The 19,507-nt window shown below is 47.8% G+C and overlaps 1 protein-coding gene across 1 annotated transcript in view; it reads right to left on the reverse strand.

Annotated features, from left to right (window-relative positions):
• Nucleotides 1-19,507, reverse strand: part of REC114 (REC114 meiotic recombination protein) — a 230,981-nt gene that overhangs the window by 1,435 nt on the left and 210,039 nt on the right. Inside the window, exons 4-5 of the mRNA XM_089671462.1 lie at nt 3,150-3,257; nt 2,897-3,049 (exon numbers count right to left, since the gene is read on the reverse strand). Of these exons, the coding sequence (XP_089527588.1) occupies nt 2,897-3,049; nt 3,150-3,257 (261 nt within the window). The remainder of the gene's footprint in view (nt 1-2,896; nt 3,050-3,149; nt 3,258-19,507) is intronic.

The following is a 19,507-nucleotide window of genomic DNA, read 5'->3' on the forward strand; positions in this document are numbered from 1 at the left end:
CCATTATATGTTCTTTTTTACAAGCTTACAGTCCTGTTTACATGTTACACTTGCTTTGCTTCAAAAATTTCCCCCGATGGTCCTTTCTTGGTGCTTTCAAGCATCTCTAAAGCCTCCATAGAAGTCTGACAAAGCTCGCTAACAGCACCTGCAACTTTTGAGAGGCTTTTATTCAGCTTTAGCTTTGCCTTGTTTTGGAGATATTGCAGGTATGAGATATTCCAGGATGCACTGGGAAATCAACAAGCAAACTGGGAAGATGTCATCACCAGTCACTTCTGATACGAGTGTATATATTCTGGAAGTGTCTGGTAAAGACTTAACATCTGTTGTGCAATGAGGAGCAGCAGGAAGGTGAGTGGGGTCCAGACCAGAGCGGAGTAACTAGCAGATGACACGTGGTGTGCAACATGGGAATGCTATAGTGGAAGGGGAGCAGGGACCAGAGAGAGAGGACTGAGCAGCAGAGGATCAGCAGGGGGGGGGGGCCAGAGCAGGAGAAACTAGCAATGGCACAGGTGGTTCTCGGCATGGGAGCAATATAGCTGGAGTTGAGCAGGGACCAGAGAGAGAGGAGGATCAACAGAGCTGGTGGTTACTGAGTGGGGGATCAGCAGAGCTGGGGGTTACTACCGAGCAGGGGATCTGCTGAACGAGGGTACTGCTGAGCTGGAGTTCTACTAGGCCCCTTTAAAACAAATTGAAAATCAACACCCACGGGATATTTGCCAAGCTTAAAAAAAAAAGCATCACCGAAGCATCAAAAATGGGTCAAAGCATGTTCAAGTGGTAGCCACTTTAATGTATGATAAAAGTCTGAAGCAAGTGTAAATGGGTCTATGGCATTGTCAGTCCTTGGTCGCTGTGGTAAATGCACTTCTCGGAATATCAGTAAAAGAGCCTGCCATCCAACAGCATTCTCTGGCTCCCAGCAAAGTGACTCTAGATGGAACCTTTGGCCTGTTTTCCACCTGGCAAGCAATTGGGACTTCAGGCCCTTCAACTAACCGTCTATGTTTTTCACCTTCTCTTCTGTTTGTACTGTAGAGTTTTTCCCTGCCGTGATTGTAAAGGGGGCAACTTTCTGTTGATTATCAGATGTCTGTTTTGGACACAATGTACCATGAATTTGTCAATTACTCATAGCGTAGTGTATGTTTGAGTAGCAGGTTGCTTGCTGGTCAAATCTGAATAATGCAATCTCGAGCCTTGATGTGCAGTACACAAAAATTAGGAAAAATGTTTTTAAATCGGAACTGAACTCTCTCAACCACTCTTAACTATTTTTAATCTTTATGCTGCTAGTATTCACAGCAGAAACGGATCTGCATGGGCCGGGCAGTGGATATCTGCCGGAGTCCGATGATCATTGGGCAGAGAAATAGAACAGAGCTCTGCCTATGTAAACAAGGCAGAGCTCTGTTCTGACAGGGGAAGTGATGGATTCTGTGTCCCCGCAAAGCAGGGAATGAGATCCATCACTTCCCCTAGTAAAAGCAGCACACAGTTTACACAAAAGCACTAACTAGGCACACATTTAACCCTTTGAAAACCCTAAATGTTTAGCATTTTCCTAACCAGTGTCATTAGTACGGTGTCAGTGCATATTTTTAGCACTGATCACTGTATTAGTGTCCGGTTGTCTGCTGCAATATCACAGTCCCACTATAAGTCGCTGATCGCTGCCATTCCATTACTAGTATAGAAAATAAATAGAAATTCCAGTGTATATATATTGCCATTGGTAGGCGCTATAACTTTTGCGCAAACCAATCAATACATGTTTATTGAGATTTTTTGTTTTTACCAAAAATATGTAGCACAATACATATTGGCCTAGATTTTTTAAGAAATTTTATTTTTATTGGCTATGTTTTATAGCAGAAATTATAAAATATTGTTTTGCTTTTGTTATTTTGTCTTTTTTTTTGCACAAAAAAAATCAGTGGTAATCAAATACCATCAAAAGAGAGCTCTATTTATGTGAAAAAAGGCATACATTTGATTTGGGTACAGCGTTGCATGACCGTGCAATTGTCAGTTAAAGTAATGCAGTGTTGTATCGCAACAAATTGCCTGGTCAGGAAGGGGGGTAAATCTTCCGGAGGGCAAGAGGTGAATAGATAGGAAAGTATATTACATTTAATTGTTTTAAATTGTATTTATTTTCTACACCAGTTGCTTCCTGGTTTCTGAGCTTGGCCAAAATTATGTCATACATTCAATGAGACTCTTAATTAATTTTTTTTTTCTTTTCATTGGGAAGAGATGCCTTCTCCATTAAGCACACCCTGCTACCTGCATGCTTGAGCTAAGAGGGAATGCATTTCAAGAAGTAAATGATGCTATTCAAGGTATCCACAGCTGAAAAAGCTAGGGGGTGTTTTTCAAAGTGATTTCTTAATGTAAAAAATAAAAAAAGCATGGCAACATGGAAGGATGAGTGAGTTTACTTTATTAAAAATGAATGGTATTTTTAGTTTGTGGCATTCAGATACAGTTAAGTACCACTTATTTAATAAATTAATATATGGGAACAAGCAATATTTTTCATGCCAAGAGACATACTCTGAAGAATTCAAAAAGTGCAGCAGTGAAAGTGTTAGTGCTTGCGCCCAATTCATGTACCTGTTGCAGAGCGGAGCCAGAAAGAGAACAGGCCAAAGATGTCAGCAGCTAACGAGTGCTTGTCCACACTGCTTTAATGGAGTGGGAGGTATGGTTCCACTTTAAAATGTAAATTTCTTGCTGTGTGATAAATCTTAAAGTGAGGCTGATTTACTAAAGGAATTTAGAATCTTCACCCAATATACAGTTTAGTTATCCAATCATATGTGGATAAAATAAACAAGAATTTGCTTTTTACGGGATTGGATAAATTAGGAAATGTTCACACAATTTGTGTGAAAATTGACATCTGTTTTTTGTAAACCAGCCTCTGTGTGTGCAAAAGTCTTTGTTCATTTCTTGGATGTGTATTTACCTTTGCAGCATGAGTTACTCCCATCATTTGGTAAGGAAAATTTTGGACTGATTCTCTGGCGTCATTCTGAAACAAAATTATAAAACATACTTGGTAACCATGTTTTGTGAAGGCTATGGTAACGTTGAATTGCAGTATGTTTTCTTTTTTCGCACTCTGTTCATACCTGGTCTTCCAAGTAACATTGGAGCTTCTGAAAGCAGCTGTCACAATTTTCTAGGGCTTTCTCTTTGCATTCCCCTTTGAATTGAACTCGAAACATTCGTGACTCGTCCTATATGTAAACAAAACATACACTGAATCAAAGGAATAGCTTGATTCAGAGGGTATCATGTATGAGAGTTGTCACAAGAACACACACAAACCAAGCAATTTCACAGATTGTCATATTTATATATGATACTGAAAAGTCAAATATGGATCAAAGCAAAAGGTCTGGTGCATAAGCATACCCCCACCCCTAATAATTCATAAATACAAAAGGGAATGCTCTTGGGACTTTATAAAGGGTACAGTACATCTACATAACAGACACATTAATTATATATATATATCCTTTGAGAAATATATATATATATCCTTTTAAAGAAATTATCCTTTGTTAAGGATACCTAAAAAGTAATAGAGAAACATCAGCAAGGGTGCACTGTACTCACACACCAATGTTTTTCTATTAATATTTCCCACATAAAGACCAGTCTTACAGTATAAGCATACATCAGGTAGTTTTTTGTTTGTTTTACATAAAAAGTAAAACAAAGAAATGAATAGCTCTATTAGTTAAATATTTCCACATCTACTTCAGACTATTTTATCACATAAACATTAAAGGACCGATGGATGGACTACATCATGGGCCTCAATGTGTTTTTGTGAACATTTACTTTGCCAGGAGTAGATGTTGCTGACAGGGTGTCTATGGAAAAGATGTTTTAACAAATTGATTGATTGATGTTGTCCAGTTTATTTGGGCATCTGTATAATGTATTTTCAATCAATCAATCACTGTTTGTAAAGATAAAACACAAACTAGGTTGATGAAAAACACAGCAACCATCCCTCGGCGCCTGTCCTGGGACCTGAGGGAAGGTGGAGGTCCACATGTTTCAACCATATAGAGGGTGGACAGAAGTGGTTCGCTGTGGCCCAAATAGGGTGTCTCTAAAAATCCACAAAAGACAAAGAACTGCAATACACATAGCTATAAGCTAACTATATACAGTATCTCACAGAAGTGAGTACACCCCTAATGTTTTTGTAAATATTTTATTATATCTTTCATGTGACAACACTGAAGAAATTACACTTTGCTACAATGTAAAGTAGTGAGTGTACAGCTTGAATAACAGTGTAAATTTGCTGTCCCCTCAAAATAATTCAACACACAGCCAGTAATGTCTAAACCGCTGGCAACAAAAGTGAGTACACCCCTAAGTAAAAATGTCCAAATTGGGCCCAAAGTGTCAATATTTTGTATGACCACCATTATTTTCCAGTACTGCCTTAACCCTCTTGGGCATGGAGTTCACCAGAGCTTCACTGGTTGCCACTGGAGTCCTCTTTCTTTCAACCATGAAGACATCACGGAGTTGATGGATGTTCGAGCTATTGCGCTCCTCCACCTTCCATTTGAGGATGCCCCACAGATGCTCAATAAGGTTTAGGTCTGCAGACATGCTTGGCCAGTCCATCACCTTTACCCTCAGTTTCTTTAGCAAGGCAGTGGTCATCTTGGAGGTGTGTTTGGGGTTGTTATGTTGGAATACTGCCCTGTGTCCCAGTCTCCAAAGGGAGGGGATCATGTTCTGCTTCAGTATGCCACAGTACATGTTGGCATTCATGGTTCCCTCAATGAACTGTAGCTCCCCAGTGTCGGAAGCACTCATGCAGCCCTAGACCCTGACACTCCCACCACCATGCTTGACTGTGGACAAGACACACTTGTCTTTGTACTCCTCACCTACTTGTCATCACACATCCTTGACACCATCTGAACCAAATAAGTTTATCTTGGTCTCATCAGACCACAGGACATGGTTCAAGTAATCCATGTCCTTAATCTGCTTGTCTTCAACAAACTGTTTGTGGGCCTTCTTGTGCATCATCTTTAGAAAAGGCTTCCTTCTGGGACGACAGCCATGCAAACCAACTTGATGCAGTGTGCGGTGTATGGGCTGAGCACTGACATGCTAACCCCCCCCCCCCTCTCAATCTCTGCAGCAATGCTGGCAGCACTCATACATCTATTTCTCAAAGTCAACCTCTGGATATGATGCTGAGCACGTGCACTCAACTTCTTTGGTCGACCAAGGCAAGGCCTGTTCTGAGTGGAACCTGTCCTGTTAAACCGCTGTATGGTCTTGGCCACTGTGCTGTAGCTCAGTTTCAGGGTCTTGGCAATCTTCTCATAGCCTAGGCCATCTTTATGTAGAGCAACAATTCTTTTTTTTTTTTTCAGATCCTCAGAGAGTTCTTTGCCATGAGATGCCATGCTGAACTTCCAGTGACCAGTATGAGAGAGTGGGAGCGATAACACCAACTTTAACACACCTGCTCCCCATTCACACTTGAGACCTTGTAACACTAACAAGTAACATGACACCGGGGAGGAAAAATGGCTAATTAGGCTCAATTTAGACATTTTCACTTAGGGGTGTACTCACTGTTGTTGCCAGCAGTTTAGACATTAATGGCTGTATGTTGAGTTATTTGGAGGGGACAGCAAATTTACACTGTTACACAAACTGTACACTCACTACTGTACATTGTAGTAAAATGTCATTTCTTCAGTGTTGTCACATGAAAAGATATAAAATATCTACAAAAATGTGAGGAGTGTACTCACGTTTGTGAGATACTGTGTGTGTATATATATATATATATATATATATATATATATATATATAATCCAAACTGTAAGTCCATAAATCACAGGAGTAATCACCAGTTGTGAAAATCAAAAGTAAAGAAACAAGCAAAATAAAATTCACTTAAGCTCATTCATAATCTTGATCAAAATTATCCAAATGTGCATCATAAGTGAATGTTTTATATGACATTAATAAAAAGAGGGTAACTGATACCCATGTATTATAATGTGAGCCGTATTGAAATGGTAAGAAATTAAGTTAGCACAGATATATCAGAACATCTTGCTTGTATGTTGAAAAATAGGTGAATAAAAGTGAGAGTGGCAAGGAAATAAAACAAAAGGACCATAACCAGAAGGAACAGAAGACCATAATTGATTACAATATGAGTAAAGAAAGAAATAAGCCAAAGCAGAAGACCCCAGAAGAGGTGTTGGAAGGCACAACGTGGATATTTCTGGACTTTTGATATAAACCAACATCGCAAACAAAGCTTGCATGTCTGATGTTGTTCAGGCAGTTGCCAAACACAGAAAATCATATTCTGTATGAAAAATATACAGTCTACCACTGCAGGCACCACACACCTAACCCATGTAACCTACACTTGGGCTATGGTGCCAGGTGCTGTCCAGTATGGTGGTTTGATGACATAGTGTGCATGTGTGAAGTGTTATGACACTAAGGCATCATGCGCCAAGTAGCATGCCGCGCGCACCCAAACATGGCCTGATGTCATGTGCACAGATGCACGCGCAGTCACCCACCAGAACTGCAAAACACATCACACCAATGCAGCCCTACCCAGGATCTGCCCCACCAAAAAACAAAGGAAACAAACAAAAACACAAGCACATGTGCTCCAAGGTCGGATGAAGGAGAAGAGTTCCCTGTTAAGATCAGGCGTACCCGACCCCATGAAGCTGAAGTGCTAGGATCGCATGACTTGTCTCATATGCAGCAGAGTGCCAGTACTAGTGCAGCACTACCTTTTAGTGAACTGGCGAGCACCAGCGGCCTACTATATCCTGGTCTTTTTTATACCAGCACTGCAATATCACTTGGTGACGTGGCGAGTCCCATAAGTGCAGTACAAGCTGGTGCGGTGGCAAGCACAAGTATTGTCCCGAAGCCACCAAGAATTTGCACACAGCCCCGTAGAGCCCTTAGTTTCCTTCTGGACGTGCTTGCAAATCCTGATTGGCAGCCCACAGATTCTGCAGCACCCGTACTTCTCCCATTCACTGCCCAAAATGAAATTCAGGTGGAAACAGCAAATTTAACTACTCCCCTTGATTTTTTGGAGCTTTTTTCACAGACGATTTGTACAATTTGATTGTGGGCCAAAGCAATTTATATGCCCAACAATACATCGCTGCAAACCCAAATTCAAACCTTGGCAGACCATTCGCATGGAAACCTATTACGTTTTCCGAACTTTTTGGGCCTAACCCTCAACATGGGCATTACTAAAAAGAATGAGTTGCGGTTGTATTGGTCCACAGACCCAATTCATCATATGCCTGTACTCTCTGCTGCCATGGCCAGGCATAGATATGAGACGATAATGCGCTTCATGCATTTCTGTGATAACACACTCTGTCATCCTTGGGGTGACCCTTAACATGACAGGCTCTACAAAATTCGGCCCCTCATAAACCACCTCACCGATAAATTTGCATATGTGTATACACCCCAGCAAAACATCTGCGTGGATGAGTCCCTCATTCACTTTATTGGCCGCCTTGCATTCAAACAGCACATCCCCAGCAAGCGTGCCAGATATGTCAAATTGTATAAGCTCTGTGAGAGGGCCACAGGCTATATGTACAAATTTAGGGTTTATGAGGGACGAGACAGCAAAGTAGAGCCCCCCGACTCCCCAGACTACATGGGGAGCAGTGGCAAGATAGTGTTGTGTTTGTTCCGTAAGGGGTACCACTTATACGTGGACAATTTGTATACAAGCGTGCCACTATTTAGACATTTGTACAATCTTGAAATTGGCTCATGTGGCACTGTGTGACCTAATCGCCGGGGCTTCCTCCAACGGCTTGTAAATACCCGATTTAGAAAGAATGAGAAAGCCTGCTTGCGGAATGATGAATTGCTCACAGTGACGTGGAAGGACAAACAGGATGTTTTCATCCTGTCTTCCATTCACTAAGACGCGACAGTCCAAATTAACATGGTATCTGGCGTTGTTGAGAAACCCCTCTGTGTCCACGAATATAACTAGAGATGAGCGAATCGAAGTAGGCGAAGTGGAATTTGTTTCGAATATTAGGAAAATTTCGATTCGCGTCGAATCCGAAAATAAGCAGACTTCGGATGCGCGAATCGAAATTTTTCCTAAAATGGCGGCGACATGTGCGGCGACGGAGCGGGGATGTCTGGGAAGGCGCGCAGACAAGGCGTGCTGACCCATAATGCATTCATTCATGACGTGATCGCATTAGCCAATCAGCAGCCAGCCAGCCAGCACAGTGTAATGGTCGAGCTATAAATGGCGGCCATTTTAGAATTCTCCATTTGCCTCCAGTCATTCAACAGAGGCAGACCTGGCTGTATGCAGGGAGAGAGTTAGGGACAGAGAAACGTTACTTAGGGACACAGAAACATTAGGACCACAGAATCGTTACTTAGGGCCATAGAAACGTTACATAGGGCCACAGAAACGTTACTTAGGGCCACAAAATCGTTAGTTAGGGCCACAGAAACGTTACTTAGGGACACAGAATTGTTACTCAGGGACAGACAGAATTGTTACTCAGGGACAGACAGAATTGTTACTGAGGGATACAGAATTGTTACTGAGGGCCACAGAATCGTTACTTAGGGCCACAGAAACGTTACTTAGGGCCACAGAATTGTTACTTAGGGACAGACACAGAATTGTTACTGAGGGACACAGATATGTTACTGAGGGCCACAGAATCGTTACTTAGGGCCACAGAATTGTTACTTAGGGACAGACACAGAATTGTTAGTGAGGGACACAGATTTGTTACTGAGGGCCACAGAATCGTTACTTAGGGCCACAGAAACGTTACTTAGGGCCACAGAATTGTTACTTAGGGACAGACACAGAATTGTTATTGAGGGACACAGAATTGTTACTAAGGGCCACAGAAACGTTACTTAGGGCCACAGAAACGTTACTTAGGGCCACAGAAACGTTACTTAGGGACACAGAATTGTTACTCAGGGACAGACAGAATTGTTACTGAGGGATACAGAATTGTTACTGAGGGCCACAGAATCGTTACTTAGGGCCACAGAATCGTTACTTAGGGCCACAGAAACGTTACTTAGGGCCACAGAATTGTTACTTAGGGACAGACACAGAATTGTTACTGAGGGACACAGATTTGTTACTGAGGGCCACAGAATCGTTACTTAGGGCCACAGAAACATAACTTAGGGCCACAGAAACATTACTTAGGGCCACAGAATTGTTACTTAGGGACAGACACAGAATTGTTATTGAGGGACACAGAATTGTTACTGAGGGCCACAGAAACGTTACTTAGGGCCACAGAAACATTACTTAGGGCCACAGAATCGTTACTTAGGGCCACAGAAACGTTACTTAGGGCCACAGAAACGTTACTTAGGGACACAGAATTGTTACTCAGGGACAGACAGAATTATTATTGAGGGATACAGAATTGTTACTGAGGGCCACAGAATCGTTACTTAGGGCCACAGAATCGTTACTTAGGGCCACAGAAACGTTACTTAGGGCCACAGAAACGTTACTTAGGGACAGACAGAATTGTTACTGAGGGACACAGATTTGTTACTGAGGGCCACAGAATCGTTACTTAGGGCCACAGAATTGTTACTTAGGGACAGACACAGAATTGTTACTGAGGGACACAGATTTGTTACTGAGGGCCACAGAATCGTTACTTAGGGCCACAGAAACGTTACTTAGGGCCACAGAATTGTTACTTAGGGACAGACACAGAATTGTTATTGAGGGACACAGAATTGTTACTGAGGGCCACAGAACCGTTACTTAGGGCCACAGAAACGTTACTTAGGGCCACAGAATTGTTACTTAGGGACAGACACAGAATTGTTACTGAGGGACACAGATTTGTTACTGAGGGCCACAGAATCGTTACTTAGGGCCACAGAATTGTTACTTAGGGACAGACACAGAATTGTTACTGAGGGACACAGATTTGTTACTGAGGGCCACAGAATCGTTACTTAGGGCCACAGAAACGTTACTTAGGGCCACAGAAACGTTACTTAGGGCCACAGAATTGTTACTTAGGGACAGACACAGAATTGTTATTGAGGGACACAGAATTGTTACTGAGGGCCACAGAACCGTTACTTAGGGCCACAGAAACGTTACTTAGGGCCACAGAATTGTTACTTAGGGACAGACACAGAATTGTTACTGAGGGACACAGATTTGTTACTGAGGGACACAGATTTGTTACTGAGGGCCACAGAAACGTTACTTAGGGCCACAGAAACGTTACTTAGGGCCACAGAATCGTTAGTTAGGGCCACAGAAACGTTACTTAGGGACACACACAGAATTGTTACTGAGGGATACAGAATTGTTACTGAGGGACACAGAATCGTTACTTAGGGCCACAGAAATGTTACTTAGGGCCACAGAAACATTACTTAGGGCCACAGAATTGTTACTTAGGGACAGACACAGAATTGTTATTGAGGGACACAGAATTGTTACTGAGGGCCACAGAACCATTACTTAGGGCCACAGAAACGTTACTTAGGGCCACAGAATTGTTACTTAGGGACAGACACAGAATTGTTACTGAGGGACACAGATTTGTTACTGAGGGCCACAGAAACGTTACTTAGGGCCACAGAAACGTTACTTAGGGCCACAGAAACGTTACTTAGGGCCACAGAATTGTTACTCAGGGACAGACACAGAATTGTTACTGAGGGATACAGAATTGTTACTGAGGGACACAGAACCGTTACTTAGGGCCACAGAAACGTTACTTAGGGCCACAGAATTGTTACTTAGGGACAGACACAGAATTGTTACTGAGGGACACAGATTTGTTACTGAGGGCCACAGAAATGTTACTTAGGGCCACAGAATCGTTACTTAGGGCCACAGAAACGTTACTTAGGGCCACAGAAACTTTACTTAGGGCCACAGAATTGTTACTTAGGGACACAGAATTGTTACTCGGGGACAGACACAGAATTGTTACTGAGCGATACAGAATTGTTACTGAGGGCCACAGAAAGGTTACTTAGGGCCACAGAAAGGTTACTTAGGGCCACAGAAACGTTACTTAGGGCCACAGAATTGTTACTTGGGGACAGACACAGAATTGTTACTGAGGGACACAGAATTGTTACTGAGGGCCACAGAACCGTTACTTAGGGCCACAGAAACGTTACTTAGGGACACAGAATTGTTACTCAGGGACAGACACAGAATTGTTACTGAGGGACACAGAACTGTTACTGAGGGCCACAGAACTGTTACTTAGGGCCACAGAAACGTTACTTAGGGCCACAGAAACGTTACTTAGGGCCACAGAGTCGTTACTTAGGGCCACAGAATCGTTACTTAGGGCCACAGAAACGTTACTTAGGGACACAGAAACGTTACTTAGGGACACAGAATTGTTACTCAGGGACAGACACAGAATTGTTACTGAGGGACACAGATTTGTTGCTGAGGGCCACAGAACCGTTACTTAGGGCCACAGAAACGTTACTTAGGGACACCGAATTCTTACTCAGGGACAGACACAGAATTGTTACTCAGGGACACAGAATTGTTACTGAGGGACACAGAATTGTTACTGAGGGACACAGAATTGTTACTCAGGGACACAGAATTGTTACTGAGGGACACAGAATTGTTACTGAGGGACACAGAATTGTTACTGAGGGACACAGAATTGTTACTCAGGGACACAGAATTGTTACTCAGGGACAGACACAGAATTGTTACTCAGGGACAGACACAGAATTGTTACTGAGGGACACAGAATTGTTACTGAGGGCCACAGAACTGTTACTTAGGGCCAGAGAAACGTTACTCAGGGACACAGAATTGTTACTCAGGGACAGACACAGAATTGTTACTCAGGGACAGACACAGAATTGTTACTGAGGGACACAGAATTGTTACTGAGGGACACAGAATTGTTACTGAGGGCCACAGAACTGTTACTTAGGGCCACAGAAACGTTACTCAGGCACACAGAATTGTTACTCAGGGACACAGAATCGTTTAATTAAAGAGTATGTCAGACAACATGCAGAGGAGTGGCAGAGGAGGCAATGTTTTAGGAGCGAGCAGACGTGGCAGCAGAGGAAGGGGTCGAGGCAGCACTATTCGCAGCCAGAGGCCAGTGCTCCCGGTGTCATCCAGCGGTCGTGTCTCCACCGACAACCCTGCCGTCATCGATTGGTTGGCTCGGTCGTCTTCCTCTTCCCAGGTCACCTCTGACACCTACAGCCAACGGTCTGTGGGCTACGTCAGACACAACCGTTAGTTGGCATGGCCCGGGAGCAAGCCCACTGAAATCACGTGTCCTCTACCTGCCCCTGTCCTTTGGTGTTCCCTCACCAAGCGAAGTATCGCATGCTGTGGGCTCAGCCCCACTGTACAGTGAGGAAGAGCTAACAGAGGGCGGTCAGGAACGGGGGGAGACATCCGCCTCTTCAGCAGCCAGGCGAAGAAGTAGTGGCGAGGAGAGTGGCTCGGTAGCCGGTCTAGAGACAGGTCTGTCTCCTGACCCACACGCAGCCGAGGGGGCTAGTAGTGAGGCGGAGACCCTAATTGATGATGATGAGGCTGATCGCACTTGGCAGCCTCGTCGTCATCAGGCTATTGCTTCCGCATCATCAGGAGAAGAGGGTGGCAGCTTGGCAGCGAGCAAAACAGTCGGTGGGTTGCCCAGGAGGCAGCAGGGTCGCAGCAGTGTCAGTGGAGGCAAACGGCCACGGAGTACAGCACCAGCTCCACTGCAGCCTACCACCACGGCCAGTAGTGGTGCCGGTGTGCACGGAGGAAGCAGCAGTCAGCCAGTGAGGAGTATCGGGGGCAAAGTTTCCTACTCGGCGGTGTGGCAATTTTTTGTCAAGCCGCCCGAGGAAGTAAACGTAGCCGTATGTCGACTATGTGGCCAGAAAGTCAAGCGTGGCCAGGGGGCCCATGTTGGGACTACAGCGTTGCGGCAGCATATGCAGCGTCGCCATTTGGTGGCCTGGGAAAACCGTGATAAAGATACGGCGGTTCTGCCTGCCCCAGCCCCCGCTCCATCACCCGCTCCGTTACTTGCTCCGTCACCCGACGTCAATCGCCCTCTATCAGCCAGTCAAGGCTCCAACACCTCTGCTGAGGGGAGTTGTCGCTCGTTGCCATCTTCCGCTCGTTCAGATGCTCCTTCTCCTGCTACTCCTCTTCACGGATTCCGTCAGCAGTCTTTCTTGGAATCCGTTTCCAAGAGACAACAGTTTGCGAGCACGCACCCGACGGTGCAAAAGCTGAACGTCCTCCTGTCCAAGTTGCCGGTGCTGCAGTCCCTCCCTTTCCAAGTGGTGGACTCAGCACCTTTCCGAGAAATGATGGCTTGTGCCGCGCCGCGGGGGAGAGTGCCAAGCCTTCATTTCTTTGCCAAAAAGGCAGTGCCAGCCCTGCATTCACATGTAGAAGAGATGGTGGGCAAGTCTTTGAGCATGTCGATCTCTGCCAAAGTGCACGGCAGCGCTGACGTGTGGAGCTGTAACTACGGTCAGGGACAGTACATGTCATTTACGGCCCACTGGGTGAACGTGGTGCCGTCACAGCCGCACCAGCAACTTGGACAGGTCACGCCGCTTTTGCCTCCACGTTTGCACGTCCTTGGTCCACAAAAGATGTCCGCCTCTACCACCTCTTCTTCCTTCGTGTCCTCAGCCGCCACCCCCATGCCAAGTCCCATTACCCGACCGCCATATAACATGTGCAGGGCGCAACGGTGTCACGCTGTGCTGCACCTGGTATGCCTTGGCGAACGTAGTCACACAGGGGAGGAACTTCTCAGTGTAATGAACAGAGAAATCGACAGATGGCTGTCTCCGCGCAAACTCAAAATCGGAACCATGTTGACCGACAACGGAAAGAACATGGTGTCTGCTCTGCGTCAAGGAAGGTTGTGCCATGCGCCATGCATGGCTCACGTGTTCAATCTGGTTGTCAAGCAGTTCCTAAAATCCACCATCCCACTGCAAGACATCCTTAAAATGTCAAGTAAACTTTGCATGCATTTCAGCCATTCCTACACCGCAAAGCACACCCTCCTTGAGCTGCAGCGGCAGAACGGAATTCCACAGCATCGCCTGATCTGCGACGTTGCAACAAGGTGGAATTCAACCCTACACATGTTAGACCGCCTTTACGAACAGCGAAAGGCCATCACCGATTTCCTGATGTTACAAGCGGATAAAGGTACTCCCCTGTGTAACTTCGATGTCAGCCATTGGCAGCTCATGCGTGACACCTGCCGCTTGCTCAGGCCCTTTGAGGAGGCCACGCTGTTCGTGAGTCGGCAGGACTATGGGATGAACGACGTCATTCCTCTGTTGCACGTCCTGGAACAAATGCTGTTAACAATGGCTGGTCAGGGTGCGGTAGACGTGGCGCACAGATCTCAACGCCACATGACCCCTGTGGGGGCAGGACAGGAAGAAGAGGAGGAGGTAGAGGAGGACATTTGTGCTCAGGAATTATTGAGTGAAATGGGTGGTTTTTCCACTCAGCGGACAGGAGTGGAGGAGCAGGAGCATCTGGTAGAGGAGGAGGAGGAGGAGACAGAGGACCCAGACGCACCGTGGCAGTATGCTGTGGAGATGGAGGCAGGGAGTCCCTCGCATTCCTTGGCACAAATGGCCCATAGCATGCTCGGTTGCTTGCGTAGCGACAGCCGAATAATAACCATCAGACAGAGGGATGACTTTTGGCTGTCCACCTTGTTGGACCCTCGCTACCGTTCAAAAATGGTGGCCTTTTTCACACCTGCTGAGAGGGAGGCCAAAATAACGTACTATAAAAACCACCTATGTAGTCAGTTGGTCTCTGCCTTTGTGCGCCAACGTCCATCCTCAGACACTGTGGGCCCTGTGCGCTCGCGTTCCGCTGCCATGGCAGCAGGGGAGGGGTGGGGTGGTAGGAGCAGTGGTAGCTCCACCAGCAGCGGCTGCCTCAGTCTGCAGTCGATGATGAGTAGCTTTCTTCACCAGCGCAGTGAGGAAACTACTAACCAGCCGCAGCAGCAGCAGCATCAGGTGGACCTGGAGCAGGAGCTCAAACAACAGGCTTAGGCCTACTTGGACAGCACCCTGCCAACCGAGGTAGACAATCCCCTTGACTACTGGGCAACGAAACTTGACCTTTGGCCCCAACTAGCTGAATTTGCCCTTGAAAGGCTGTCATGCCCGGCCAGTAGCGTGGCATCGGAGCGCGTGTTTAGTGCGGCAGGAGGTATTGTAACTCCGCGGAGGACACGACTGTCCACCCAAAGTGTGGAGAGACTCACGTTTGTGAAAATGAATCAGGCGTGGATTAGTCTGGATTTCAAACCACCAGTTCCTGACACAACTGACTAAATCCGCCATGAATCATGCCCCTGCCATGTGCCACTTTCAGGTCTACTCACACTGCTGGTGTGTTCCATTTTTTGTCATAGGGTGCTGGCAGATTACGGGCCTCCCATAGCTGCTGCCAGGCCCCTAATCTGCCATGGGCCCCTGTACCGCCTCCTCATGCTGCTGCCAGGTCCACAGTGTCTCATGCCATGTGCCACTTTCAGGTCTCCTCACACTGCTGGTGTGTTCAATTTTTTGACATAGGGTGCTGGCAGATTACGGGCCTCCCATAGCTGCTGCCAGGCCCCTAATCTGCCATGGGCCCCTATACCGCCTCCTCATGCTGCTGCCAAGTCCAGAGTCTGTCATGGGTCCCTGTACGGCCTCCCATTGCTGCTGTCTCCATCGCCACACTCTGCCATGTGCCACTTTCAGGTCTCCTCACACACTGCTGGTGTGTTCAATTTTTTGACATAGGGTGCTGGCAGATTACGGGCCTCCCATAGCTGCTGCCAGGCCCCTAATCTGCCATGGGCCCCTGTACCGCCTCCTCATGCTGTTGCCAGGTCCACAGTGTCTCATGCCATGTGCCACTTTCAGGTCTCCTCACACTGCTGGTGTGTTCCATTTTTTGTCATAGGGTGCTGGCAGATTACGGGCCTCCTATAGCTGCTGCCAGGCCCCTAATCTGCCATGGGCCCCTGTACCGCCTCCTCATGCTGCTGCCAGGTCCACAGTGTCTCATGCCATGTGCCACTTTCAGGTTTCCTCGCACTGCTGGTGTGTTCAATTTTTTGACATAGGGTGCTGGCAGATTACGGGCCTCCCATAGCTGCTGCCAGGCCCCTAATCTGCCATGGGCCCCTATACCGCCTCCTCATGCTGCTGCCAAGTCCAGAGTCTCTCATGGGTCCCTGTACGGCCTCCCATTGCTGCTGTCTCCATCGCCACACTCTGCCATGTGCCACTTTCAGGTCTCCTCACACACTGCTGGTGTGTTCAATTTTTTGACATAGGGTGCTGGCAGATTACGGGCCTCCCATAGCTGCTGCCAGGCCCCTAATCTGCCATGGGCCCCTATACCGCCTCCTCATGCTGCTGCCAAGTCCAGAGTCTGTCATGGGTCCCTGTACGGCCTCCCATTGCTGCTGTCTCCATCGCCACACTCTGCCATGTGCCATTTTCAGGTCTCCTCACACACTGCTGGTGTGTTCAATTTTTTGACATAGGGTGCTGGCAGATTACGGGCCTCCCATAGCTGCTGCCAGGCCCCTAATCTGCCATGGGCCCCTATACCACCTCCTCATGCTGCTGCCAAGTCCAGAGTCTGTCATGGGTCCCTGTACGGCCTCCCATTGCTGCTGTCTCCATCGCCACACTCTGCCATGTGCCACTTTCAGGTCTCCTCACACACTGCTGGTGTGTTCAATTTTTTGACATAGGGTGCTGGCAGATTACGGGCCTCCCATAGCTGCTGCCAGGCCCCTAATCTGCCATGGGCCCCTGTACCGCCTCCTCATGCTGCTGCCAGGTCCACAGTGTCTCATGCCATGTGCCACTTTCAGGTCTCCTCACACTGCTGGTGTGTTCAATTTTTTGACATAGGGTGCTGGCAGATTACGGGCCTCCCATAGCTGCTGCCAGGCCCCTAATCTGCCATGGGCCCCTATACCGCCTCCTCATGCTGCTGCCAAGTCCAGAGTCTGTCATGGGTCCCTGTACGGCCTCCCATTGCTGCTGTCTCCATCGCCACACTCTGCCATGTGCCACTTTCAGGTCTCCTCACACACTGCTGGTGTGTTCAATTTTTTGACATAGGGTGCTGGCAGATTACGGGCCTCCCATAGCTGCTGCCAGGCCCCTAATCTGCCATGGGCCCCTGTACCGCCTCCTCATGCTGCTGCCAGGTCCACAGTGTCTCATGCCATGTGCCACTTTCAGGTCTCCTCACACTGCTGGTGTGTTCCATTTTTTGTCATAGGGTGCTGGCAGATTACGGGCCTCCTATAACTGCTGCCAGGCCCCTAATCTGCCATGGGCCCCTATACCGCCTCCTCATGCTGCTGCCAAGTCCAGAGTCTGTCATGGGTCCCTGTACGGCCTCCCATTGCTGCTGTCTCCATCGCCACACTCTGCCATGTGCCACTTTCAGGTCTCCTCACACACTGCTGGTGTGTTCAATTTTTTGACATAGGGTGCTGGCAGATTACGGGCCTCCCATAGCTGCTGCCAGGCCCCTAATCTGCCATGGGCCCCTGTACCGCCTCCTCATGCTGCTGCCAGGTCCACAGTGTCTCATGCCATGTGCCACTTTCAGGTCTCCTCACACTGCTGGTGTGTTCCATTTTTTGTCATAGGGTGCTGGCAGATTACGGGCCTCCTATAGCTGCTGCCAGGCCCCTAATCTGCCATGGGCCCCTGTACCGCCTCCTCATGCTGCTGCCAGGTCCACAGTGTCTCATGCCATGTGCCACTTTCAGGTCTCCTCGCACTGCTGGTGTGTTCAATTTTTTGACATAGGGTGCTGGCAGATTACGGGCCTCCCATAGCTGCTGCCAGGCCCCTAATCTGCCATGGGCCCCTATACCGCCTCCTCATGCTGCTGCCAAGTCCAGAGTCTCTCATGGGTCCCTGTACGGCCTCCCATTGCTGCTGTCTCCATCGCCACACTCTGCCATGTGCCACTTTCAGGTCTCCTCACACACTGCTGGTGTGTTCAATTTTTTGACATAGGGTGCTGGCAGATTACGGGCCTCCCATAGCTGCTGCCAGGCCCCTAATCTGCCATGGGCCCCTATACCGCCTCCTCATGCTGCTGCCAAGTCCAGAGTCTCTCATGGGTCCCTGTACGGCCTCCCATTGCTGCTGTCTCCATCGCCACACTCTGCCATGTGCCACTTTCAGGTCTCCTCACACACTGCTGGTGTGTTCAATTTTTTGACATAGGGTGCTGGCAGATTACGGGCCTCCCATAGCTGCTGCCAGGCCCCTAATCTGCCATGGGCCCCTGTACCGCCTCCTCATGCTGCTGCCAGGTCCACAGTGTCTCATGCCATGTGCCACTTTCAGGTCTCCTCACACTGCTGGTGTGTTCAATTTTTTGACATAGGGTGCTGGCAGATTACGGGCCTCCCATAGCTGCTGCCAGGCCCCTAATCTGCCATGGGCCCCTATACCGCCTCCTCATGCTGCTGCCAAGTCCAGAGTCTGTCATGGGTCCCTGTACGGCCTCCCATTGCTGCTGTCTCCATCGCCACACTCTGCCATGTGCCACTTTCAGGTCTCCTCACACACTGCTGGTGTGTTCAATTTTTTGACATAGGGTGCTGGCAGATTACGGGCCTCCCATAGCTGCTGCCAGGCCCCTAATCTGCCATGGGCCCCTATACCGCCTCCTCATGCTGCTGCCAAGTCCAGAGTCTGTCATGGGTCCCTGTACGGCCTCCCATTGCTGCTGTCTCCATCGCCACACTCTGCCATGTGCCACTTTCAGGTCTCCTCACACACTGCTGGTGTGTTCAATTTTTTGACATAGGGTGCTGGCAGATTACGGGCCTCCCATAGCTGCTGCCAGGCCCCTAATCTGCCATGGGCCCCTATACCGCCTCCTCATGCTGCTGCCAAGTCCAGAGTCTGTCATGGGTCCCTGTACGGCCTCCCATTGCTGCTGTCTCCATCGCCACACTCTGCCATGTGCCACTTTCAGGTCTCCTCACACACTGCTGGTGTGTTCCATTTTTTGTCATAGGGTGCTGGCAGATTACGGGCCTCCCATTGCTGCTGCCAGGCCCGTAATCTGCCATGGGCCCCTGTACCGCCTCTTCATGCTGCTGCCAGGTCCAGAGTGTGTCATGGGTTCCTGTACGGCCTCCCATTGCTGCTGTCTCCATCGCCACACTCTGCCATGTGCCACTTTCAGATCTCCTCACACTGCTGGTGTGTTACATTTTTTGTCATAGGGTGCTGGCAGATTACGGGCCTCCCATTGCTGCTGCCAGGCCCGTAATCTGCCATGGGCTCCCGTACCGACTCCTCATGCTGTGACGTTGCAACAAGGTGG

Source organism: Staurois parvus, unplaced genomic scaffold (assembly GCF_062004578.1).
Source record: "Staurois parvus isolate SC_StPar_1 unplaced genomic scaffold, SC_StPar_1.0 ptg000105l, whole genome shotgun sequence".
Lineage (NCBI taxonomy): Eukaryota > Metazoa > Chordata > Amphibia > Anura > Ranidae > Staurois > Staurois parvus.